Source organism: Symphalangus syndactylus, chromosome 8, assembly GCF_028878055.3.
Source record: "Symphalangus syndactylus isolate Jambi chromosome 8, NHGRI_mSymSyn1-v2.1_pri, whole genome shotgun sequence".
Classification (NCBI taxonomy): domain Eukaryota; kingdom Metazoa; phylum Chordata; class Mammalia; order Primates; family Hylobatidae; genus Symphalangus; species Symphalangus syndactylus.
In genome coordinates this window covers 126,154,487-126,181,481 of record NC_072430.2, presented here as the reverse complement: position 1 = coordinate 126,181,481, position 26,995 = coordinate 126,154,487, and the positions used below count along the sequence as shown (strand labels likewise).

At 40.7% G+C, this 26,995-nt stretch overlaps 1 protein-coding gene across 3 annotated transcripts in view; it reads left to right on the top strand.

Moving 5' to 3' along the window:
- The first annotated feature begins 728 nt into the window (after positions 1–728).
- Positions 729–26,995, top strand: part of EPHA4 (EPH receptor A4) — a 156,904-nt gene continuing 130,637 nt past the window's right edge. For 2 of the 3 annotated variants that reach the window (XM_055290771.2, XM_063645726.1), the window contains exons 1-3: positions 730–980; positions 4,369–4,436; positions 8,554–9,217. In XM_055290771.2, the coding sequence (XP_055146746.1) occupies positions 890–980; positions 4,369–4,436; positions 8,554–9,217 (823 nt within the window). In that variant the 5' untranslated portion in view covers positions 730–889. Of the gene's footprint in view, positions 981–4,368; positions 4,437–8,553; positions 9,218–26,995 lie in introns of all 3 variants that reach the window. The other variant, XM_055290772.2, reaches the window with a different exon arrangement.

The window sequence follows — 26,995 nt, the reverse complement described above, 5'->3', positions numbered from 1 at the left end:
CCTCAACCCTGCCCCCGGGAAATCCACAACTGGTTCCCTGCAGCCCAAGGCCATCTCGGGGCGTCCTGGGCCCTGGGCGAGGTCCACAGCGTGTGCAGGGGGACGGGGCCAGCGGGGACTTCCTTACTGCTAGAAAGTCATTCGCTCAGTCTCTGGAGATAGTGACGGAGCCCTGCTGCGGGCTGGACGTTGGGGACCAAGTAGGTCCCCGCTCTCCAGGCATCTGGGAAGCCAGGGAAGAAGCGAGTCATAGAGCCACAAAACTCCCCGCAAAGAGTATTTCAGAGGGGGAAGCGCCATAAAGACAAAACAGGGCAAGGTGGCAGAGGGTGGCGGTGGCAGGCGCGCGTGTGCAGCTCAGCCCGGGCGCGCTAGACGCAGACACGTCGACCCTCCTAAAGAAACAACTGCAGGTCAACTTAGACTTCTTTTATTTCAATAAAAGAGCGTTTTCCTCCATCTTAAACCGCCCGTGGTGGGAGAAAATGTTGCCAACCTCTTCTCTGGCTCCCCTGGGTCAATCCCGAGCTTTTCGAAGGTCCCTCCGCCGTCCAGGGGCTCGACCTTCGAGGTGACGTGGGGAATCCCGCTGGCTCCCTCCGGCAGGCGGGGGCGGGGACCCGGCCGTGCTCGCCCCCTCAAGCCCCGGGAGACCGCGCGCCCCGTGGAGCCCGGAGGGGGCGGAACCCTGGGGCGGGCCCTGCGCGATGAAGGCGGGGCTTCGGCCGCCCCGTCTGCGCCGCCATTGGCCGCGGGCCCAGGACTGGCGGGCTCACGTCACCGGCCGGGCCCTCCCCCTTGGCAATGTCTTCAGCCCGCTGCTCTCCTAACTTAAGCATTTATTCCACTGGGATAGAAGCGGCAGGAGCAGCGTTGGCACCGGCGAACCATGGCTGGGATTTTCTATTTCGCCCTCTTTTCGTGTCTCTTCGGGATTTGCGGCGCTGTCACCGGTTCCAGGGTTTACCCCGCGAATGAAGGTAAGAGCGGGGCGGCCTTTCTGTGGTTGGAGACAGCGAGGGGCCATCGAGGGTGAGGGGTCCTCAGGAGCGCAGGGCCAGGTGGTGCGGGGGGAGCCCGGCGTGAATGGTGCGTCCCGATTCGGGAGAAGGGGGCTGAGGCTAGGGGATCGGCGAAGGGGCAGCGGGGAACCGCCGGACAGCGTGCCCCGAGGCGGTGACCCGTGCACGCGGCGGGTCTGTCCAAGTTTGTAACGAAAGGCCAAAGTTTATCAGCATCCGCCGGAGAGGCCCGCTCGAGGCGCCCCGAGGGGATGCACGGGAGACAACGCCAGGATTAAAAAAAAAAAAAAAAAAAATTACAAGAACCACGTCCTCTCCTGAGCCAGCCCGGGGCGAGGGGAAAACGCAGCCTGGAGCACAGTGAAGGTTTGGTGCTCCCGGATTCTAGCGAAAGCCTTTCGAGCTCTGGTTTCTGCAAAGTTTCCCGAGCCCTGCGCTTCTCGGGACCGGGCTGCGGGGCCTGCTCCGCAGCGCAGCGGTCGTGGCGCCGCTGGTCAGGCGCCAGTGACCTGATTTCTAGCACCCGGAGTCAGACACCTTTCTCCTCGCCAAGCCCAGCGCCCCGAGGGTGGGATTGCGGGCCTGAGGGGCCCGAGCTCTTCGCTCCGCAGACTTGGGGAACCCGCCGGCAAGTTGAACGCAGTCGAGTTTTAGCTTTTCGCTCCAGAATTGCACACAGTTTAGAGCTAACGTGCGGGATCGACGGGACCCGTCTGGGTGCTCGGTTTTCTGTGCATCCGTTCGGACGTGCTGGGAGGATTGTATGTGCCTGTGTGTCTGTGGCGGGAGGTGGGGCGAGGCGGGGGGGCGGTGATCATTTAGTTTATGAGAAACCTAGGGAGAGGTGAACTGTGTGTGTGTGTGTGTGCGCATGTCTGTGTGTGTGCGTGTCTGCGTGTGTGCATGTCTGCGTGTGTGTGCATGTCTGTATGTGTGGTGTGTGTGTGTGCATGTCTGCGTGTGTGCGTGTCTGCGTGTGTGTGTGCCTGTGTGTGTGTGCGCGCGAGTGCAACTGCGTGTATGTAGGTGCGCGAATGCCTGCGTGGAAGCGGACGCGGAGGGTTGTATGTGCGCAAATGTCCTGAGTGCGCGTGTGTTCGAGTGTGTGCGCGTGTGTTCTAGTGTATGCTCGTGCTGTGTTCCAGCGTATGTTGGTGCTCCGGCCTGCGTGCATCTAATCTCACATCCGTCTCTCATTCTTCTCCTTTCCGGCATCCATCTATCCATCTGTCCGTCCATCCGTCTATCCATCCATCCATGCATCCGTCCATCTCTCCGTGCATCCGTCCGTCCGTCCATGCATCCATCCATAATGCATCCATCCATATATCTGTCCATCCGTCCATCCATCCCTCCATCCATCCACCCATCCATCCATCCATTCATCTTTCCATCTCTCCAGACATCCGTCCATCCATCCCTGTGCAATCTATCGTTTTCTCTGTTCCGAAGGAGGGAGCCAAAAACCAACTTAGCCTTGGCTGGGCAGCCGGTACCCGGAGCTCTCCAGACGGAGGCTCTGAGAGATTTATACACCTGCCCACAGACATCGCTTGGAAGGAAGGGGCGCTCTCTCGCCCTCTGGATCTCCCCTCTCCTTCCGAAGTGGCTTCTGGTGGTTCTGGTGCCATCTCGGCCGTCGCCGCCCCTCGGTCCCTAGGGTTATTCGTTCCCCTGAGCGGCATCGTGGATCCCGCGTTCTCCTGGCCACTTCACACACTTGTTAGGACGTCCCCTGAGACCTCTCTCGCCCTAGATGTAGAGACTGTTTTCTTTCTTTTTTTAACCACCCCACCCCCTTTTTTTTTTTTTTTTGAGAGAAAAACTTGGGAGCCCAAGACAAAAAGGCGCTGAGAGCCCTAGGCTAACGTTGAAGGGGAGGGAGGGATGTCTGTTCCCCTCCCCTCCCCCACCTCCCCCTTAAAAATTAATTCACTTTGTTGCTTTCTATTCCCATCACGTTTCCTTTTCTCCCTTTTACCCTCCCTTTCTACTCCCTCCCTTTTTTTGTAAATTGGGTCTTATTGTTTCCTTTGTGTCCCTAATCCACCTTACATAAATCCAAATGGATGTAGCGGGCTTTTCTCTAGGGACAGAGAGGAGAGAATGGTTGCGGTGGGGGTGGGGGGGGAGGGGAGAGGAGGGAAGGGGGCGGGAACTCCAGGCGGGAGCGACCCAGGGAAGGCTCTACATTTTAAAATCATTAACAGACCCCAGGAATTCAGACTCCCCAGGAAAACTAAGGGAAAGAGACTGATTTTTAACTCCATTGACTTTGAGGTGAAATGAGAGGGAAAGTGGGCAGAATCCAGGGGCCTGGGGGTAAGCTTGAGTGTTGGGGTGCGCATGAGCACAGATGAAGGCTTCCCATTCCCACCCCTCCCCCAGCCTGAAGAGCCAGCCTGGCTGATCAAATTAATAACCCAGTGGTTCCTTTGAGGTGGGCCTTTCGACCCCCAGGACTGCAGATCTCGGTGGGAAAGAGAGGTTTTGAATTCATTGCGTCCCTTTGGATGTTCCCCTTACCTAGCGCTGTTCTAGCCTGAGCGGGGTACCGCAGCTGGGTAGGCTGTCCTCCCTTCCCCCGAAGCTTTGACGTACTCTTAGGTGTAGCACAAGCACACTAAAGCCGTTAGGCAGCACTCCATGCCTAAAATTCAAGCCAGTGATTTCCTACGGGTGGAAGACGAGTCTCTGATTGTCCCCAACACATCTTGAGAAAGAGAGAATACTTTCGGTACATTTGCATTCTGATTCTGCATGTCTGGCATTCCCTCTTTCTGAAACTTTGATATTTAAAAAAGCAGCGGATACCATATTCAGGGACTATTTACTTGGTTGTGGAAGGGAAAATGTTAAGGAGAGCCTTTTCCTGACCCTTTGGATAGGATACTCTCTGATAGAAGAGAGAATTCACTTGTGGCTCTGTCACCCTGATGAGTTATGTGGTCATCTGAAACTTGCAAAAACAAATCATTCTAGTAGATACCAGACAGAGATGAATGCAGATTTTGCTCTAGAGTGCAACTGCTCTACATAGATGTATTTATCTTTTTGAATTGTACTTCAGATTCTCTATTCACCCTTTTTAGAAAAATGAATCAAGTGAGTCCTAGGATGGAATTTTAAATGCTAAGCAAGTTAAATAAATAAGAACCTGCAGATTTAAAGAGGGGGAGAAGATCAAATGAGTAATGATTATTTACATAAGGAGCCCAAGTTGAGGTTTTGATCAGTGTTGGATATGCGCACCCTCAGCACATATGGAAACTCTCAGGCAAATGGTTTTTGTGTTATTGGCTTTTTGCAATTGGAAATTCATCTATTTCTCTTTTGTTTTTTGCAGTTACCTTATTGGATTCCAGATCTGTTCAGGGAGAACTTGGGTGGATAGCAAGCCCTCTGGAAGGAGGGGTAAGTCCTGAGTTGCTCTCTGATCCAAAGGGTAAAAAAGGAGTGATTAGCAACTTTCTGAGAGTCCTAATGGCTTGATTCTTGTTGATTGTGGTGAGGGGGTCAGATTTCTGCTGTGGCCTATGAAGTGAATTACGCTTTGTTGGAGAAATCCTATACTCCCTTTGGATAACTCTGTCATGGAAGAACTAGAAACCAAAAGGGCAGAAAGGGGTTTCAAAATTAGGAGATTGGTGGAGGCACAGACTTAGATGCCTATTTAAAACTAAAATACCGACAGGAAATATGATCCGGGGACCAGATTAGAATTTATGCCTGTTACTGTGATGGCCGTGAAGTCCTGACAAGGTTAATTTAAGAGCAATTGTCCTGCTTCCAGATGAAAAAAAAAAGAATAAATAAAGATGTGAGAGAGAAGACATTTCTAATTGTACCTGCACAAACTGCAGGAAGGCTCTGTACCTTGCTCTCACTCTTAAGTCAGCTGCTGTTCTCTTGCACACTGAGAGAGAGTCATGTGAACTTGTGTCCGAAAAACCCCAAGCTTGTGCATTAATGGTGCTAAATATGAAAAGTTTAAGTGTCTGTAATCTTGAAGAATCCTTGGGGATTGAGTAGGCTGGATTATAAGGTCTGAAAAAAACATCATTTCATTTCTTCTCAAATTTGTAATACTGCCTCCATCTTACTAGGTCAATGGCCACATTCTCCTACTCCCCCTAAATAACCAGTCAGAATGAATCAGCTTTGGAAAGAAAACAGTACAACATGTAACTGACTTCTGCCAAACTGAAATAACTCTCAAATCCTTTTAAAATTAAACAAATCATCCTACATTCACAGGCTTGATAGTTTATGGCTGAGTCCATTGATTAAAAACAATGGGGGTGAAAGATTAGGAGTCTTTACTAGGCAAAAATTGTAATGCTAGAACCTGGCATGGGCTCCACACTGGTTCACTGAATAAAGAATGAAGGATTTTAAAATAAAGATTCATAGAGTCTGCTATCAAGGACATATTTCAGAACTAAGACCAAGCAAGAAAATAGTCATGAAAATGGAGCATTTTAGGCTGTCTTGTTGCAAACAGATTTTGTAATCCACCTGAAATAAAACAGATTGCCCTGTCTTCCTATTTTTTCTGCCTGAACTTGACTGCCATTGGTTTGTTCTCTCTTGAAAAATTCCAGTCTGCCCTTAAAACCATCTTTTTAAAGGAGGGAGGAGTGATTGGCAGGCCTCTGGCAGTGTAGACAGGCTGTATTCACCACTGATTGCAGGCAATTGCCCTCATCCTTTGAATGTGAAGAAAGGTACAGCTTTATCTTGGTGAGAGTCAGACTCATTGTTAATCCTATACCCTGGAAAGGTCACTGATTCAGGCGAGGCTTTCCCAGGCTACATGTACCAGAGGTATTGCTTGGTAGGTTAAAATGTATTAGAACTGCTGGTAAAATTGAGGATGGAAAGTGTCAGTACTTGTATTAATAAATTCAATGAGCCTTATTTTTCTTACTGGCTGCTCTTAAGTTTGAAGAGAGTATATACATCTAATCAAATTTTGAACCTGACTTGTTTCACTAAATACACATGTGAACTATATGACAACAAGGACTGACACATTTTAGGGTACAGTCCATAGTCTATCTAGTTTCTGGAAAGCTTTTATTGTAATTTAATATGCTGCAGACATCTTTTTTTTTTTTCTTTTCTTCTTCTTCTTCTCCAGAGCTGCTGAAAGAGCACCTGGTCACTTTTTCTAGACACAAAACTTATCTTGGTTGACTTGAAGTCTATTTAAAACTATGCAGAGCTGATTGTATACAACCCAGTACTTTTAATGGGCTGGATATAAGCGGGTTTTTTTTTCTTTTCCTTAAATATTAGGCATGTAACATTTTAAGCATTATTGTAAGATAAATGAAATTTTATTTGTATATAAAAGAATTAGTCCTTGCAAAATACATAGTAGCCATTGAGAAATTGTGTCAAGTTATAAAGTTTAATTAATCTCTAGATTTTATAATTGATGAGGACTTTTTCAGGCTTAGAGCAAAGGAATGAATTGGGTATCTATCAATGAGGAATGGATTGATTGTCTTTAAAAAGTTCTTTCTAGCTGAGAGTACAAGCATATTGAGTCTTGATCATTCTAAAATCTCTGCTTGCAGTTAGGACATTTAATGTCTTTATTCACTGTTAACTTGAGATAGTAATTTGGTCTGATAATGACATTTATTTCTTGTTGTTGTTATGTTTAAAAAGAAAAAAACAAACTTGATCTGACAATACCACCAAGGAAAATATAAATTAGGATCAGAGACAATCCATTGTTTATCTATAAGAACAACTAAGCAAGACATGAGAATCAGGGAAAGTGATGGCTCCTGATAACATCGTTGTAGCAAAAAGCTACTTTCTTGGTAATAATCACTTAAAAGAGTATATTGAGTTGCTGACACTGACTGTGAAATATAAAACTAAGGGAGGATTTGTCACTGTTCCGGTGAATTGATCAATGTGGTTAGACAATTACGTTCAGGCTGCAAAGTTCATATTAGACCTGAATTATCCTGCATGAACTCTGTAGAGATACCCTATGTGCCTTCATTGATAAATGTGTTTTTCCAAATTCCCATTGTTCTGAGAAGAGAAGCATGCTGAGCAGGTTTTTTTGAAGATGGGAATCTATTTTTGGATTTACATGAATTTCCTAAAATAAGTAAATTACTGGTAATTTTATTGCTTACTGGATAAAAAGAAATTTTCATCACCACAGGGCACTTACCCCTCCTAGTTTCAACTTTTATAATGGTAGCAGATGAAAAGGATACAGAATTGTATGGCTTATGGTCCTTCACATAGTAACATTTCCATCCATTAAGAGTTTGCCAGTGCGTAGTTGGGAAGCCTGTTAAAAGGTACATTATGATTCTATGTACTTCATTGGACTGCATGGAGCTTTAAGTGGAGCTATTACAGAATACAATTTTTTAAAAAACTATCTTTTGTTCCTTCTAATTATATTCATATGTTTGTTAAATACTTAAGCTGATTTATAACAGATCTATATCAATGCATTACTCTAGATGTTAATGAAAAATTTGAGGCTGCCTACCAGCCTAGTAGGAGCCCCAAAAGTTTTGCTGCTTTTAGGATTATTTTTAAAAGCTATAATGACAGTGAAACTATTACCTTAGTCACAGTGAATTCTGCTGAATTCAAGTTGTCCTGCCATTAGATTCTTTGTGTTAGGCAGTGGAATGCAAAGAAAATGGTACCATCTCCTTTCATTTTTTGGGGCCTTCAGTCATAAACACTACTTGCTATTTTATTTTTAATGTCCATGGAAGAGTTAGAAGCAAAGCATGTCTGTTCTCTAGTTTTGTTATTTGTCTATGTTTTAAAAATGAGAACATGTACAAATTTTTTAATTGAATACACAGTCTTGAAAAGTTGTCTACTGTTGTAAACGATAGCATATTTGAGAAATCCAGCCATAAAATTTACTCCCTGTCTTCCTAGGATTACTGAAACCAGAATGGTGGGATTTTCTTTTCACCTTTAAAGAGTAGTGAGGGTGCCAAAAAAATCAATTGCCTTTTTTTTTTTTTTTTTTTTAAGGTATTGGAGAGCAAAGTTCTGACAGGAGCACTACTAATTAACTGATAATTGTCTTCCCTTGGCAAGCTCCGCTCTTCCTGCCCTTAATTTGCAGGTCTCTGCTCAGTGGTTGAAACAATACACATAACTAGTTTTTCATTTATGAGTAAATTTGAACTGTTGCCACTTGAAATTGTAGCTGTTGTAATAGGTGAATTTGAGGTTGTTGGACCACCACAAGGAACTGCTGAGAACTCACAAGCAGTAAATCCACCATTGCCTCTGGATTTCAGGCAAAAGATAGAAACAATTAAAAAAAACACAAAAAAACACTTCCTCAGTAAAATATTATCTTATCTCCCATAAGATCCTTTATTAGTGATGATTGGTGCTCAGTAGTTTGCTTCATTATTGAAAGAAAAATAATCAGGTGTCCTATGAGAATAAAATGGGATTGACAAATCACTGCATGTTGAAACTTTGTAGTTGATACATCTGCTTTGGATCTTTGCAGTGGGAGGAAGTGAGTATCATGGATGAAAAAAATACACCAATCCGAACCTACCAAGTGTGCAATGTGATGGAACCCAGCCAGAATAACTGGCTACGAACTGATTGGATCACCCGAGAAGGGGCTCAGAGGGTGTATATTGAGATTAAATTCACTTTGAGGGACTGTAATAGTCTTCCGGGCGTCATGGGGACTTGCAAGGAGACGTTTAACCTGTACTACTATGAATCAGACAACGACAAAGAGCGTTTCATCAGAGAGAACCAGTTTGTCAAAATTGACACCATTGCTGCTGATGAGAGCTTCACCCAAGTGGACATTGGTGACAGAATCATGAAGCTGAACACCGAGATCCGGGATGTAGGGCCATTAAGCAAAAAGGGGTTTTACCTGGCTTTTCAGGATGTGGGGGCCTGCATTGCCCTGGTATCAGTCCGTGTGTTCTATAAAAAGTGTCCACTCACAGTTCGCAATCTGGCCCAGTTTCCTGACACCATCACAGGGGCTGATACGTCTTCCCTGGTGGAAGTTCGAGGCTCCTGTGTCAACAACTCAGAAGAGAAGGATGTGCCAAAAATGTACTGTGGGGCAGATGGTGAATGGCTGGTACCCATTGGCAACTGCCTATGCAACGCTGGGCATGAGGAGCGGAGCGGAGAATGCCAAGGTAAGAGGGTCCATATTGTAGTTTTTTCACTGGGGCTTAGCGCAAGTAATTAAATCAGAGATGAGACTAAATGGAGAAAAGCCAGTAATTAGTAGCCCCTGTGGGATGTGGTGGGACATAGGGGTCTAATGAGTAAGTGCTATAGCTCCAGGTGGCAAAGCTAAGACGTTTCTAATACTGACAAAATAAATGATGCTGCTGTAATCAGCAGAAAGCCAAACACATTTGCTAACAGGCACTTACATCTGAACTGGCTTGATGCACCCTCTGAAATGTAAATGAACAAGCTGAAGAAAAAGCCTTGATTGATCCTTACTTAAAGAGGGTGGACACATTTTTGAGCCATAGTTTTCCTGTCTGTGGACTTGGTAAAATGACAAAGATTGTAAATATCTCCCATCTTCTGCATATGTGCGTGAATGATCTAAATGTGAAATTAGGATTAAGTTGTTCCAGTTCCCTCCCACTGACTAAAATCAAGTGAAGAAAGTCCATTTTTTCTTTCTGCCTTGTGGACCGGTGGAGATGCGACCCAACAAAGTGGAGTGACATTGCTTCAAGTACATTCTGTTCCCTGAACACCCACTGATGGGTTCTCTAAATGAAATTAATCTTGATGAAAGACCTCTTTATTTCTCTTAGGAGGTGGTAATTAAGCAAGCAAGGGTTTTCTTATTTGATCTGTGGTCAGAAGCAATAGCAAATTGTGACCCAATTTGCTATTGATTTCAGTTATTGAGTTTTTGAAGAAATCTATGTATTTTTATCACATTAATTACTACTTACCATATTACTAAGTGGATTATTTTTTTCTCACCGAAGGTTCAGTGTATGCAATTGATTCTTGCCTTATTACCCCTTCCTGTCAGAATACTGGGGAGTGTATAAAGTCCTTTGCTTTACAGAAACTTTATATCTGAGTAAGAGATGAGAGTAATTCCTATTTATACAGATTGTTTGTCATATGTGAAATAAGACTTAAAAATATCTTTTATTGCAAGTTTTTGTTTTGCTTGATATTTGTTTTCATAATAGTAGTTATCAATAGTCTGCGGCTGCCAATCCCGTTATGGTTACTACTAAATAGTTAGAATGTAATTCTGGTCTAATCTATGGAACAATCAGATTAATCTTTTCTCTGGGTAGTTGTTGAGCTGTAGATGGCATTGCCACATGGTTCGTCTGATTTGGTGGTTAAAAGGCCTGAATTAACTGACTGCCAAACAATTTGTGTGGCATTTCAACCATCTTAATGACAGGGTGGGATTAACTATGGGGCAATCCACTTGATTGACTGAAAATCCAGTTAGAACCTGAAGAAAATTGCATTTTTTGGTGATTTGGTGTCATGAAGTTACATGTTACTCCTTTCATAGTTTACACTTTTCTGAAGTGGCATTCCTGCTTAGCTCTAGTTATTTCTAGGAGTAACTAACAGTGAATGTTCTTTCATATTGTGGTAAATAGAACAAAGAGTGGCTATCTTTTTTGTTGACTCAGTGTTAAAAATTAAAAAAAAAAAAAAGGAAATGTGTAAATTTAAAAGTTTACAAGTTGGAATTTAAGGATTTTTAAAATAAAGATTAAGGCCTCGATTTTTTGTTTGCTCTTGACTTAGCAACTACTAGATAAGCTGTACCGAATTGATACCCCAAAGTATATTCCAGTATTAATATAAGAAAATATGTGAGTACATTGTTACTGGCAACTAAATTACTATGATCATAGCAGGAACAGTGAAATAAGCAGGGCAATGACATGCCATCACATTTTAGAGTAAATTATTCTGCCTTTTCCATTTTGTAATACAGGACCTGCACATCTTCACGTGTCAAGATTCTTATATATATTTTTAAAAAAACAACATTGGCTTCCATTTCCTGCTAAAATGTTCACTCTCAGCATTAGCACATCTTCGTGTATCAATGTCATTGATTTTCAATTGTCACAGAGCCTAGTAACTCATACATTGCTGCATTGTGAAACTCCTTGACATTTTTACGACCAAAATTAGAAAGAAAAGAGAAAAAGATGGTGGGCAAAGTGAATATAAAGGCAATTGAACATTTTTCTGGTTTGCTTTATGGAAATAGTCTTGCGGGGGGGATCCAGTTAATCACGTGGGTCCTCGAAGGGGAGGAATTTAGGGTTTCAAATCTAGTCCAAGTCTGAGCAAGCCGTTCCTAACATGAGGCCAGATATTTAACAGAAGAAGAAGGTGAATTGAGTCGTTTTTGAGAAACTTCAGTGTTTTCAGGTGTGTCAACCAAGTTTGTCTTTGTTTTTTGTTTTTTTTGCTTTTATTTTTGTTTTTGTTATTTTGCTTTTTTTTCTGCTAATAAAATGATTAACTCTTTCAAGACACTTTTTGCACAAGATCTTGCACTTTGGTTGTTTGTTTCTGTTATTGCCGTGTAGAAATTTCTGATGTAGTTAGGTAAGAAAAAACTTGAATGACAAAGGATTCCAAGCTTGAGTGAGACTTTTTAAATTTTTTTTGAGATGGAGTCTTGCTCTGTCGTGCAGGCTGGAGTGCAGTGGCGCGATCTTGGCTCACTGCAAGCTCTGCCTCCCAGGTTCACGCCATTCTCCTGCCTCAGCCTCCTGAGTAGCTGGGACTACAGGCGCCTGCCACCCTGCCCGGCTAATTTTTTGTATTTTTAGTAGAGACGGGGTTTCACCGTGTTAGCCAGAATGGTCTCCATCTCCTGACCTTGTGATCCGCCAGCCTTGGTCTCCCAAAGTGCTGGGATTACAGGCGTGAGCCACCACGCCCAGCCAGAGTGAGATTTTTAAAAGATGACTTGAGACTCTAAAAGTCTTAGGAGTAATAAAAACAGTTGGCCCTATCCTTGATACCATGACAGGCATCAAGAGTAGCACCCGGGCATAATGGAAAGAATATAGAGACAAGGAAAGATGTATGAATTTGATCACTTAGCTAGATGACCTTGAGCATGTTTCTTAAGCCCTGTGAGCCTTGGTTTGTTCATCCATAAAATGGGATGATAATAGTTACATTTAGTTTACAGACTTGCGATGAGGACTTGGGGTTGTAAGATTGGTAAAAGTCACCTCATAGATCATGCAACAGCTTGATATTAGCATTTCTGTTGTCATTGTGCTCTTCCCAAGGTCATAGCTATTGACTTTTAAGAGCATTGAGTTGAAATAGTAGAAGGAAAATCCATCCCGGCCACTCCTTGATATCAAGGCTAAAGATAGGAAGCATCTCTCTCCTTTGTCCTAACAAATAATAATATACATTTTCACACTTTGTATTGAAAATATTATTTGGAGGATGTCATTTTTTTTTCCTCCCTGATAGGAAAGAGAACTTTCCTTTGAATGAGCGAAAAGTGACTTGTGGGTAGGACAAGAAAGAGGGTGTAAAGAAAGCTTAAGAAGGAATATAAAGGAAAACTGGCCAAGTCTTCAGAACTCTGGCAGCAGGTTCCTCCCCAATTGTCTTTTCAATGGTTCTACTGTGGCAGGACAAATAGAAGAACAGGTGAAAGGTCACCTACTTCCTCATCCATCTTCCTTGGGGTCCCGGAGGTCAGAGCGAAGATTGATTAAGATCTTAAATGTTTGACAAAGGATCCTTGGGCAAAAATGGGCAGGGCGGGTGGGGGCCTGGGGTGTGCTGTTGTTTGACTCTAACCCTGATCATCCACTGGAGTCGTCAAAGGACCTTGGGGACAGAACTACACTTCCTCTTGCAGTTCCTACCCCCAGCAGTACATGCTAGTGGAGAGGAAGGATGAGGGCAGGGGGATGGTGGCTTTGCCCTCTGAAGCAGCCACAAGTTCATTCTGCTCTTGAATAACATTTTCTGAAATGATTTGGCTTGGTCTCAGTAGAACAACAATGTGTGTGAGCTACTTACCCATCTTCTCAAGGAGAATGTATCCCAGGAGTTAGCAGCCCTTTGAACTTGTGTAGTGATTGGATGCAGAGGATAATGTACTGATTGTAGATAGTCCTGCTTCTAGGCCACATCAGACTGTTGGAAAAAGGAAACAAAATCCACTTCAGACATCTCCTTCCGGACAGACATAACCCTAATGAAGAAACGTTCCAGATGTTTTACAGGACTGTTTTCATTACTTTAGAAATAGTAAGCAGAAGGAAGAGAGGAAAATATTCCATTAAAATTTTTTTAAATTTATTTTTTATTATTTGTTTTTTAACATAAGAGATGAGGTCTCGCTCTGTTGCCTAGCCTGGTCTTGAACTCCTGGCCTCAAGTGATCCTACCTCAGCCTCTCAAAGTGCTGAGATTACAGGTGTGAGCCACCTCACCCAGCCAAAAAGATTCTTTATTAGTGTATTTTTTGCTTAATTAAAAAGCTGAAAAATGAAAGGAGAGCTCCAGATTTTCTCTTTGGGAAATATTAATCAGCAGTTTTCAGAGCAGACATATAAAAATAATACCAATAAAAACATTCTTTTGGAGTCACTCTTAAGGCCAAACAATTACAACTGTGACAAAATTAAGCTAGGTAAGAATCAAGCCTTGCTGAAGTATACAATTTTGTTGTATATTGATATGAGTACATTAAAATGTACTCATATCAACAAAAGGTATCATATTAAAAGCTTTTTAAAGAAAGAACAAGATAGAAATGTTCCAATGGTTTTAAAATAAACACACTTGTGCTCTGAAAAGAGGAAGAGAGCTATGTCAAAGAAATGATTACTTTTCTTTTTTCAACTGTACTATAGAAGGAGCTTAGGAGAAAGAAGTAATGGAAAGGAAGTATTTAAAATCTAGTTGACAGAGATGCTGCTTCCATATCCTTTGCACTGTTGAAATTTTTCCTCTACCTTTGAATCGTATCATTAAGAATCAATTGCTTGAATCACATGGCTGCTTTTATCTCTGGCTTTGAAGCATGGCTGTGATCATTGAAAAAATGTAATTCTTATCTGTAAGAGAGCAGCATTTAATTATTGTCCTTTTTCTGATATACGTTTTTTTTTTCCTCTTTGTGTGACCAGGCTGCCTTTGTGAGTGTGAATCATGCAATAGTCTCTATTTGGGGTTCACCAAAGCATCGCATAGGAATTATCTCAGTTAGGTATTTTTGAATATGGTATTCAAGATTTGATGACTTATTTTAGTCTAACTGAGCTTCCTTGTATCTTTCAGAAATGAATTAAGACATAATTATTCTGTTAAGATTTGAGCCTCTAGGAAAAAGCCTTCTTAAGTGGTTTTTCAGTTACTGCTGTGCAAAGCAGGGGTGGTCATGATATAAGTTTGACTTTCACATAACTGAACTTTACTAGTTAATGGGGGGGGAACAGGTAATTGGTAAATTTAACATTAGCAAAGGACTGCATGCTTGTCAGATAAATTTCTCACATAGAATTACATAAACTAAAAATTGTAAGTCTTCCATTCCCTGCCCACACACACACACCCACACCCACCCATACATACACACACACAGTTTTCAAAATCTTACTCCAACATTTTACAAGTTACCATTTTTACAGTTTGGCAGGCAACTCAAATATAGCCATATACATGTATTTTTAAAATAATAGATGGAATCATTCTTGTAATTGTCATCCTGTTTTTATGATGCTTGGCTGTCATAGATATCACTGTATATTAGAGAATATAGCTTTTCTTAATTCTCCTTCATTGAAGATTAATATTCTGTAGTATAAGTATACCACGCTTTATTTAATCTTTTCCTTATTGGTAGATATCTACGTTGTCTCAGTATTTCCTGGTAATATTTTTAAACTAACACTTTAATGTGTAATCATACATGTATATTTTTGTTAAAACATTGAATGATTAACCTTGCTTTGTTATATTTCTGCCTTTATCTTGGACATATGAATTTAGTAGAACTTCCTTATGAGAATGTCAGTGGGGGGAGCATTAGGCATAACCAAAGTAGTAACATCAATTATTTGGTGGAGTTATGTTTTGTGGAGTCAACATGATATATTAAAATCTTTGCATGCAACTAATGTATTAATGAGATCCTTGTTCATGATTTCTACACAATTGGGTCCTTTTTAAATCATGTTTATGAATCTTCTTTACATCTGAACCTTCAAAATTCTCTGCAGCACATGAAGTTAACATACAGTTAGCACAAAATGGCCAAGAACTGCCTTTGGAGTTGAGCCACTTAATCAGATGTGCAATTGTAGACACTAACTTAGCTTCCCTAACCTCAAGCTCACATTTGCAAATTGGTGGCAATAGTATGTTATTATATATGACACACATATATGCATGACTGTATAAAGGGCCTGGCACAGTGCCTAGAATCATTAAAATGCTTAGAAAGTGAACATTGTTACTCTTACTTTTATTGTTGTTAGATAGAAATATGGTGACAATATAGGCTGTTTGATCAATCCAACAAAGAAACCATTTCATTTAGGTTCCAGAGTGGAGAGTTTTTTGTTTGGTTGGTTTTAATCTTTTGAGGAGGCAATGATGACAAATACAGGGAAGAGTGAAGGGATGGTACCAAATGGCTGGTCTTGTCTACATTGATCCAATCCTCTGTGCCCCAAGTCACTGTGGTTCTCCATGTGGTCCAGCTATGTTCCCCAAGACCCTTTCATGTGGTCTGCAAGGTCAAAACTTTCTTAATAACACTAAGATGTTATTTGCCTTTTTTTTCTAATTCTTTCATGAGTGAAGAGTGGAGTTTTCCAGAAGCTAACTGATGTATGATAATGTTATTAAGTTGAATATAGAAGCAAATACAGTGATCCCCTTTAACTTTGGGGGATATGTTCCAAGACCCTCAATAGATGCTGAAAGCTCAAATAGTACCAAACCCTTATACATTATGTTTTTTCCTATACATATGTACCTATGCTAAAGTTTAAGTTACAGATTAAGCACAGTAAGAGAATGCCAACAATAATAATAAAATAGAACAATTATAACAATATATCAATAAAAATTGTATGAATATAGCCTCTCTCTATCATTTTTTCTATCCCTTTCTCAAAAATATCTTACTGTACTGTACCTTCGGTAGGCAAAACCACAGAAAGCCAAATCATGGATATGAGGAGACTACTGTAAAAGAATCTGGTTGTCCTCTATTAAGCCAGACATTCAAGAAATATGGAAAAAAAAAAAAAAAAAGTAGTGGCTGGGCACAGTGGCTCATGCCTGTAATCCCAGCACTTTGGGAGGCTGAGGCAGGTGGATCACAAGGTCAGGAGTTTAAGACCAGCCTGACCAATATGTTGAAACCCTATCTCTACTAAAAAAAAAAAAAAAAAAAAAAAAAAATACAAAAATTAGCTGGGCATGGTGGTGTGAGCCTGTAGTCCCAGCTACTTGGGAGGCTGAGCCAGGAGAATCGTTTGAACCCGGGAGGTGGAAGTTGTAGTGAACCAAGATCTTACCACTGCTCTCCAGCCTGGGCAATACAGCGAGACTGTGTCTCAAAAAAAAAAAAAAAAAAAAAAAACAGAAAGTAGTAAAACAATGTCACTTTTCTTTCTCACGAAGTTTACTTTTGTTTTGGACAACAGTGTTTAAAATATGCTATTTGTGTTAACATGTAATAAGTTAATTGTTATTTTTCAATGAATTAATAATTTAAAAATTTATTTTTCAGTTTCAATTTGTATTGGTAAATATTACTAGTTATAACTCACACACACGAAAACATTCTCGATAATTTTTGAGAGTGTAAAATGTTTGAGAGTTTGGTTCTGAGGCCGAAAATGTTGAGAATCACTGCACCTAGTCCATCACCTTTTAGTTTCTTTGGAAGGTAACAGAGACTGCACTTCTGCAGGTCATGGAGAGGCTTTAAAAATGAAAATGAAATAAAGCTCTGAAAACTTTTTCATAATCTGGGAGACTTAGCTAGTTTAGAAGAATGACATTTTATTTACTCAACCCTTTAGACGTTTCTATAAAATTAGGCAGCAATTTATAACTCTTGGCTTTTTAAAAACTGGTTATCTGTGTCCAATAACATGGCTCAGTGCTCCCTTTAGTTTATTGTGCTTGTGAGAAGGAATGATTAAAGAAGGCCTCAGCTGTCCCCTGGACCCTGAGAGACTGTATCTTTTTCACTTAAGGCATAAAAGCTTTCTCCCTGTATCCCGTTACAGCTGGTACCTCTGAGCTGTTTTGGGGAGGAGAACAGGTGAGGTCACTTGGTTCCATGATCTGGAGGGTAATTAAGAATCCCATGACTAAATGGACATTTTATGAATATTCAGGGTCTATTTCTTTTTCCTGGGAAACACACATGTTGGTACTGCTTACAACTCCCTTTGGAGACCCCAGCCTTTTCTGGGTGAATGCAGGTCGTCAGCTGTCTGCCCAGCCCTGCAGTTCCAGGCAGCAGATTCTTCATTTGCATATTCTGTATTCGCCCTCATGCAAAACAGCACACCCATTTCCCCCTTTCACAAAGGCAATGGGGGCTTCCTTTGGAAACCCCAGCCAAAATCTCCTTCTGTTTATGCAGAGCCCAGTGATTTAGACACCATGCAAATTAATTCGGTTTTGATTTGAATGCTTCCAGAGATCAGGGGTGGGAGGCAGAGAGGAGACTATTTGCACAGGGCTCTTTTTATGCACCCTCTGCCCCCAGTGTGGCTGGTTGTCACTCTCCGGCCCCCCTGCCCCATGCAAAATAACCCAAGTCCCTGCTGCTCATTTCATTTTGACCTTTGGAAAAGGAACCCAGCCTTGGTGAATCCCTTGGCTTGTCTGTTTAGTGACAGCTTCAGCTGGAATCTTGCTGTTCTTTCTGAGGTGGGAGGGGATGGCACTATTCAGATTATGCTAGGAATGTTCAGAAGTGTCCCAACAAATGGCTTTAAAAAATTGTAAAGTAAAAGATACAATTCTTTGAAAAAGAATTGTCAGAGCTCAGGAAGTTCTGAAAATAGACCTTAGGTCACTAATGGGCTGGAGTCCATTCATGCCATCAATGAGTAGATATTTAAAGTCTGTGATGTACAAATCACCACTGGGATTTTCATCTGTGTTTCTTCATCTATGAACGAATACATCAATCATCATACCTAGAATCACAATTAAAATTTCATATTTTCACTTATGTCCCCAGATAAAATTATTTAAAATGTGTATTGAATATAATTCTGTTCCTTATTATATTTGTGGATTCACTTTTGGTTGAATATTGTCTTTTGTTTCTGTCTCCCTCCTCCCCACTGCCCCCAGTGTCTCCACATTTACTTATTTTTTAACCTTACCTTTATTCCTTCTAGAATGGGAAGGCAAGCGCACTGCATATTTTACCCAACAAACTTAACTCTAGTTGAAACCAGCACTGTTTTCTGAAAGGCCATGATCATATATGCATTCTATAAACTAGAAGAAGAGGACTTTGCATGAAATGTTTTTGAAGTTCAATTAGACTTGAATTCAAACTAATTTCACAGAGCAGAAAACGGGCATAGCTAGACATTGCAGTCTAATTAAGTAAAAGCAAGGTCAGTTAAAACAACATCTAAATGTGGAAGAGCTTTGGTTTTGCTCCACATGGCCTGACAAAGTTTGATGATGCTGTTCAAAGTCCATTTGGGATGGATTATTAGGATTAAAGAGCAGCAGAATGCTCTGTACATGGTGTGTTCCCTGGTGTCATTAGTGGATGAGAAAATTCAGCTGCTTATCTGGCTCTTGTTTCTCAGGATGGATTTAAACAGACCCACACTTCTCAAAGGTGATCTTACTAACCTCTTCTTAATAAGTTACAGATCTCAAATTGCTCAAAATCCTTAAAATACCATTTGAAGTAAGTTGATTGATAATTATCATTTCCCTTCCGTTTACAGATATTTTCTGCACCAGTACAAAGCTGTGGTACAGTTTCTTAATTACCCAGATAATCCTGTTTGCTTGTATTTTTAAACTATGAAGTGCTGGGTAATTATTCAATTCTTAGTAGAAGGCAAATGGCAATGTAAACAATAATTAGGATGTTAGACAGACTAATGCGCTTCAAAGCAAATTGGATTTTTTTCATACTGTTCAGCATGAAGTCCCATAAAGCTAACAATTTAGAAGCAAGGCGAAAAAGGTTCCATGTTGTTCATATTTTATGGCGTTATCTCTTCATGGCTTGTTTCTGTGAATAGCAGTTTGCCCCAATGAAGCTGCCTGTGCCCAAGCCAAATGTTTCTGTAACAATCGCTTCCCTGCTGTTTGACATTTGGCTATGTTCTCCCAGGGCTCCAGATTGGGCCTTTGTCTGCTTCAGATCTGAGGGGTCAGAGGTTAACAGAATACTGATTTCCTCCCATAATACCATGGCAGGTAAATATGGGCCAACCTCGTGATCAGTTAAGACTCAGCTCAGTTAGGAATGCTTTTTCTCTTCGGCTTTTGTCCTTAAGAACTTCCCTGATTTAAGACTTCACGTTTCCTAGCTATTGCTTTCCACAGTGGATTCTTCATTAGGATTGCAGCTGTCTCTTTTATGTGACTTCTTCCTTTAATAACCATTAATAACAATATATCCCCAGAAATACCTGAGCTGAAAACTACGAGCAAACCATTGCTTTTGGTGAATTAATTTTACAAACTGAATATGGTAATACTTTGCAATCTTTAGGGCCTTAATTATGTCTTGTAGTCTTATCTCTACTGTATGTTTCACTGATGAAATAATAAACTGATAACAAAGGCAGTAAACAAAGATACTTTTATAATGTGGCAATTCCCCAACCCCTCCTTTTTCTTGTCTAGCCTCATGATGTGTTGCCAGTTAGAGGTGCAATTAAATGAACAATCAGTTTTACTTTCTATTTTCATCACTTACGGAGAGGCCCAAGTATTCATCAATATCAATGTTATTAATGCTTTACATCAGTTTAATTATATCAGCCTTAATTTTTCTCCCATAGACTAATATTACTCAATAGATTGCATCTTAATTGGTTATGATGCATTCACAGGCTTTAGACATTTAAAATACATTTCAAACTTTCAAATTTCTCGATCAAAATTCATCAGTTAATTTTAGGACATCTTTTTACATATTAGCTATCCTGTTTGTGTTTGGCCAACCTCTCTTGCTTTGCACTGTGAACTTGAGGCTTGGATTCATTTGTTTTCAGATTTAAGTGTTTGAAAAAGACATCTCAACTTTGAAAAACAGTTTCCTTTTGAAGTGCCCAGCTTGGCAATGGCTGAAGCAGCCCCAGGCAAATTAACATGTTAAAAGAATGGATCAATATCTTTCTGGCTCCTTTACCCTCCTCGCTCTCTTCCAAGGGAGAAGAGTTTTGAAGAACCCTAGGAGGCCCTTGACAGAGGTGCCAGGAGGCTTCAAGAGGACTGTCAGTAGCCCAAGTGGGGAACATTGACAGCTTGATCTAGTGCCCAGACCGCTTCTCCGCTGGCCATTTGAAAATGGATGCAAGAGGAGTTGACAGCTTCAGGAAAGCTTTAGCAGTTCATGTAATTATGGAGAGGATTAGAAGAAAAGTGTTGGGTGACATAAGAGATCAATACAAGGGCGCTAGTTGACTGAATTCACCTTTAGCTGTTAGGGTACTCCATTTTGTAATATTTAGCCTGTGCTTAGAGAAGAATGTTTGATAGGCTTGTTTATTTTTTGGGGGGTTGTGTAAACCTATACATAAGAAAAAGAAGACAGAAGCAGCCACTGGTTTTTGAGCACGGACTTGTAGATACTTAACAATGCAACACTTCCAGTCCTTAAGGTGCAAAGGTACTAATTAACCAATGGGAGAGATTGAGATTTCATTACTGTGTTCTTTAACCAGGTGCCAGCAAAGAAGTGCAGTTGAAAGTAATATTTGAATATTCAGGTTTCTTTTTCAAACCCTTTCTTTTAGAACTGCCTCTCTGTTTGTATCCTAGAGTTTAAAATTAGCACTGATACACTAAAACAAGGTAAGAGCGTGGTTGTTTTGGTAAGAAAAAAAAAACTCATGTTGATGGAAAAATGAAAACATTATCTTTGCGTGAATGAAAAGCGTTCTTAAAAGATTTGGAATCAACCACTGAATGGTCTCAAATGATCTGACTTTTGGAAGTTTTCCTCCATAGGATAAAGAATGGTTAGTGTACTTAACTAAAATAAGCCCAAGTACCTAATTTATTCTAGCCTTCATACATGATTCTGGGATTCTCTTTTACAACATATTGGAGCTACAACTATTTCAATAATTTTAAATGTTTACTGACTATGACAAGAATCCTACACTGTAATTTCAGCAATTGTACTAAAACTTTTTAAAAAGCATTGTTAGATCTTTCTTCTAGAGAAACATGAAATCTTTTACTGAAGAGAAGTAATGTTTTACCATACGAAAATCATAACTTTTATTGCAGCTTTGAAAACTAGATATACTAAAAAGAACCCCTCCCCAAAAAGGATTGTTGACTTCTACAAGAGACAGTGATTAGAAAACACAACCCATTGAGTTTTTCCAATATTTTCAATTATATCTTCTAGCTGGTTATCACTGATCTACAGGAAAGCTATTGATTTTTGTATGTTTATCTTACATCCAATCTTCTTATTGAACTATCTTGTGAATACTAATAAGTTTTCAGTTAATTCTCTGAGGTTTTCTAGAGAGCAAATAGCTTCCATTGTAAACAATTATATATGTATTTTTCTCTTATTTAAAAAGTTAAGCCTTTTACTTCTAACTTTTATGTTACAACATTGGTCAGAATTTTCAGACCAGTAATAAATAATAGGGTAGATTGTGAGCATCCTTATGACCAATTTTCGTGGATATAACTTAGCTATAATATTAGATCTATTTTCTTAATATCATATTAATAATTTTTAAACACTTCTCAGAGAGAGTGAATGTTGAATTTTGTTAAGTTTACATATATATCTTGGTTATGTTGCTTTTTTGGTTTGTTGTATTTTGTATTTATGAGATCTAATATATTAGTAGATTTTTTCTCGTGATAAACCATAAACTCTCTTTGCATTTGTAGAAAAAAAACGCCTTATTAGATAGCAGTGAATTTTGACGAAGTCTTTTGAATTCAATTTGTTAATTGAAAACAGTGATTAGGAGCCAGAACTTTGGAATACCAACTGAATTTTAATCTCAGCTCTGCCACTCACTATGTGACTATGGGCTAGTTAGTGAACTTCAGTAATTTGGCTTTCTCTTCTATAAAATGGGAATAATGATTGCGTGAGTATACTTAGTGTTAAATAAGATAATATATCTAAGTCTCAACAAGGAAATGGTGCCTATTAAGTGTTCAGTAAGTGTCACAATTTTTACTGTTTATTTTGAATTTCTAATAAATATCCATGTGATATTAGTCTACATTCTCTCTCTCTCTCTCTCCTTTCCTCAGCAGGTTTTGGTACTATAATTGATTCATAAAATTAAAATAGTTTTACATTAAAAAATTAGCACTGTAGAATGTTAATGTGCATGAGAACTATCTTTTCTTTGCAAGTTTGAAAGATTCCACCATTAACACTGGCTCTGGACCATGCACTTTGAATTTGGGTACTTTTCTCTATATTTGCTAGACTTTAATAAAAAGTACAATAACCACAACAAAGAAACTATCTCTCAGACCTTGTTCAGTTGCTTTTCAAATCACATATGTAGATTTTCCAGCCCAACGTAGTGGATAAGTTCTTTGATTTGGTATCTTTTCAGCCTCTGCTGCCTTTACGGTGAACAGCAAAGATGACACATTGCTGTCATCCATAATTACATTATTGAAATTTCTCATTACTTGTATAGTTTTTGTTTGTTTGTTTGTTTGAGATGGAGTCTCACTCTGTTGCCCGGGCTGGTGCTATCTCGGCTCACTGCAACCTCCCCCTCCCTGGTTCAAGCAATTCCCCTGCCTCAGCCTCCCCAGCAGCTGGGATTACAGGCACGTGCCACCATGCCTGGCTAATTTTCTTTTGTATTTTTAGTAGAGATGGGGTTTCACCATGTTGGCCAGGCTGGTCTCGAACTCTTGACCTCAGGCAATCTGCCTGCCTTGGCCCCCTCAAAGTGCTGGGATTACAGACGTGAGCCACCGTGCCCGGCCTTGTGTAGATTTTATTTTTTTTTTTTTTTGAGAGACAGAGTCTTGCTCTGTCGCCCAAGCTGGCTGGAGTGCAGTGAAGCCATCTCGGCTCACTGCAAGCTCCGCCTCCTGGGTTCACGCCATTCTCCTGCCTCAGCCTCTCCGAGTAGCTGGGACTACAGGTGCCCGCCACCATGCCCGGATAATTTTTGTATTTTTAGTAGAAACGGGGTTTCACCCTATTAGCCAGGATGGTCTCTATCTCCTGACTTCATGATCCTCCCGCCTCGGCCTCCCAAAGTGCTGGGATTACAGGCATGAGCCACCGCGCCGGCCGTAGATCTTAAACATGGGAATTAAAGGTAATGGGTTTGTTAAACTCAGTTAGTTCATAGGCATGGTAGAGCTACTCTTTCATCAGGAGCCCTGGCTGCTAATGAGAATTCTGGTTGAGAAAAGACTTAATATCCCATTAGGGGAAGCTACTTTTCACTGCAGAGTGAATGCGGATGCAGCCCCTCTGAGATGTGGTGCTTTACTCTCCTTTTTATTGAGAGACCAACAGCCAGAGAGAGGGGGGAGAGTGAAAGTGAGGCAAGAATGAGAGAGAGAGACCATGAAATAACTGTTTGGAGACACATCTGGTGCTCCTTAGATCAGCAACTTTGACACAGCAATTTGTAAATACTTTACATTGGTTTTGAGGATTGTCAAGTTTCATTTTTCACATAACCACACAAATTCTGTGGGCCACAGCAGGCAGGATGAAGACCAGAGGACATACATTGACTGACTCAGTATAAAGAAGAACTGTTTAGCATTTTGAACCAGACAAGGATAGAGTGTGATGCTTTTTGAGGCATATTTTTTGGATGTGTTCACACTGGCTGCATGACCCCAGGGTACCTAACAGTGAAAGATTGGAGGTCCTATGTTTCTTAAAAGGAACACCACTGGTATTTTGGACAGGATGATTCTTCATTAAGTAAAACTCCATGAAGAATGGAGTTTTACAGGACTCCCAAGTGGCTGGGACTACAGGAGTTATGGAGGATTTAGTAGCCCTAGTAGTCCTCGAGCACTAAATCCCGGTGTCGTCCTCAGTCATTTTGACAGGCCAAAAGCTGCCCTTGCATTTTGAAATGTCCTGGGATGGATGCTAATCTCAATTATGAACTTCTATACTATGAGGTTACTAAGATTCTAAGATAGAGTGTTGAGTACTCTACTTTAGGTGTTTCATATATCCTTGGGTAGATAATCTAGGTCTAAGATCTTGTAACATAGAAAAGATGGAGAAGCTCTTTCAACAATCCCAGCTAGCCATCTCTCTTTCTTATTTTTATTTTCCCTAAATCTAAGAGTACATCATAACATTTCAAAATCAATATCATGTTTCCTCCATGCATTAGTCTGTTCTTGTATTGCTATAAAGAAAGACCTGAGACTGGGTGATTTATTAAAAAAAAAAAAAAAAGTGGTTTAATTGTCTCAAGGTTCTGCAGGCTGTACAGAAAGCATGGCCTCAGCAACTGCTTGGTTTGTGGTGAGGCCTCAGGAAGCTTTTACTCATGTCCCAAGGCAAAGGCGAACAGGCATTCACGTAGTGAGAGTGGGAGCGAGAGAGAGAGAAAGACAACGTCCCAGACTCTTTTTTTTTTTTTTTTCTTTTGAGACGGACTCTCGCTCTGTCACCAGGCTGGAGTGCAGTGGTGCGATCTGTGATCTTGGCTCACTGCAACCTCTGCTTCCCTGGTTCAAGCGATTCCCTTGCCTCAGCCTCCCAAATAGCTGGGACTACAGGCATGCGGCACCACGCCTGGCTAATTTGTCCCAGACACTTTTAAACAACCAGATCTGTGTGAACTAACTGAGGGAGAACTCAGTCATCACCAAGAGGATGGTGCTAACCCATTCATGAAAGATCTGCCCCCATAATCTGATCACCTCCCACCAGGCCCCACCTCCAACACTGGGAATCACATTTCTACAGGCCGGGGCACAAAATGATGGATGTGTTTGGCCATGTATAATACTTGACAATTTGAACCCAGATAGACTGGCTCCAGCTTACACACTTGAGAACTGTTAGAAAGAAACTTTTCCCCCAGTGCCTTGCATTCTAATATAAGGTGAGAAGAGTATTTAAAAATGCCTGAGTGATTGACTTGTTAAGAGTGCCCCGTAATTATTCTAAAATTTTTCAGATATTCACCTGCCAATGGGTGGCCCTTGTGTTATTTTGAATGGCCTTACAAAGAGCAAAATGCAGCTGCAAGGCTGGAGACCTTATCAAAGGGTATATTACTGAGCAAATTATTCTTATTTTGACTCTGTATCACAGCAGAAACAGATGATCCCTTTTCTTTTCAACTTAAGTAACTGGGAAGTTAGAAGCATAGACCCAACTTGAGAAAAGACAGAATATCATCTCATCTTCGCAGGAGGACAGCTTAACCAAATGAGAAGTTTTTGATTTCTCAAATGCTTCTGTAATAAATCTAGAGAGATTTAGAAGGAAAATCAATCTTAAAATGAAAGTGAACTTTTAATAATCTCAATGTTGGGTATGTGATTTTTAGCTGATTCAGGTAGAATATTTGTTAAACGTTTACAGAAAAAAACAATGGCAATGAACCTATTTGGAAAGCAATCCATTTAAGTAATAAGAAAAGGGAAAAGAGATGGAAGAAGCAATTGCTATTGGAGGTACTTCTCACTTCCTGTAGCATCCACAAGTACTTTCTCACCTTCCCCTGTTGTATTGCTGCCTGCGGCTTCAGTGGAAATGACTCATCTTTCAGCACAGTAGAGCGAGTATATTTTGAACTATGATAGCCACAAAAATTTGTCCCCCCCCCTTTTTTTTTAGCCTCTTAGCTATTCAGAGTCAGATTTTCTGTTTCTTGTAACACAACCCTAATTAATACAGGAGGTCAGGCAGTATTATTTTAACAGGCAGACTAGTTATCTATATACAGGTATTTCACATATGAAACATGATGTTTGCCCAGGGTGAGTAGTTCTTTTTCCAAAAGGTTTCTTTATAGTACTATAAACAATGGGGATGTCTTAAATGGTTCTTTATCGTTTTTTCTCAGCCTTATGGCAAGATAGAATAGTTTGAGTTATTGACAGAGGCAGAGGGAAAGCCTCTTCTAAGCCAGAGCTTAGTGAGGCAAAAAATCTCTCATTATAGCCTTGGAGAATATTTAAATGGGAAGGACCTTAGAAATCCTTTAGTTAGTTCATGCTTCTCACTTTACAGATGAGGAAACTGAGGCTTAAATTAATAAAGTATATAATAAATATCAGATGGGAAGAGGGGGAGGGGAAAAAGGAAATAAAAGAAAAATGATAAAAGTAAGTAAAAAAGAAAAAAGTATATAATAAATATTAAAGACTGGTGCTTTAATTCTGGATTTTTTGAGTCTTGCTTTCTTGGTAGTGTTAAAGGTAGGATAAGCTCAGAAAACACATGGGCAGCCGAAGGCAAAGTTTTGTCTGTGTATCTTTGAAGGAGGCCTTGAGGAGTGAAGTCTCATATACCCAAACCTACTCCCAACTTAAGCCTTCGGAATTAGATCAAACTTGTTCCCTCACCACAATCGCTGGGTTTTCAGCTGCCCCCTCCCCCATCCCCATATAGGCTTGAATGCCTGGATATATCGTGTCTATGCCAGCACATTCTGAGGTCTCCATGCCTTTCCCTGAACTGTTGCTTTGCAAGAGTTCACAGTCTAAGG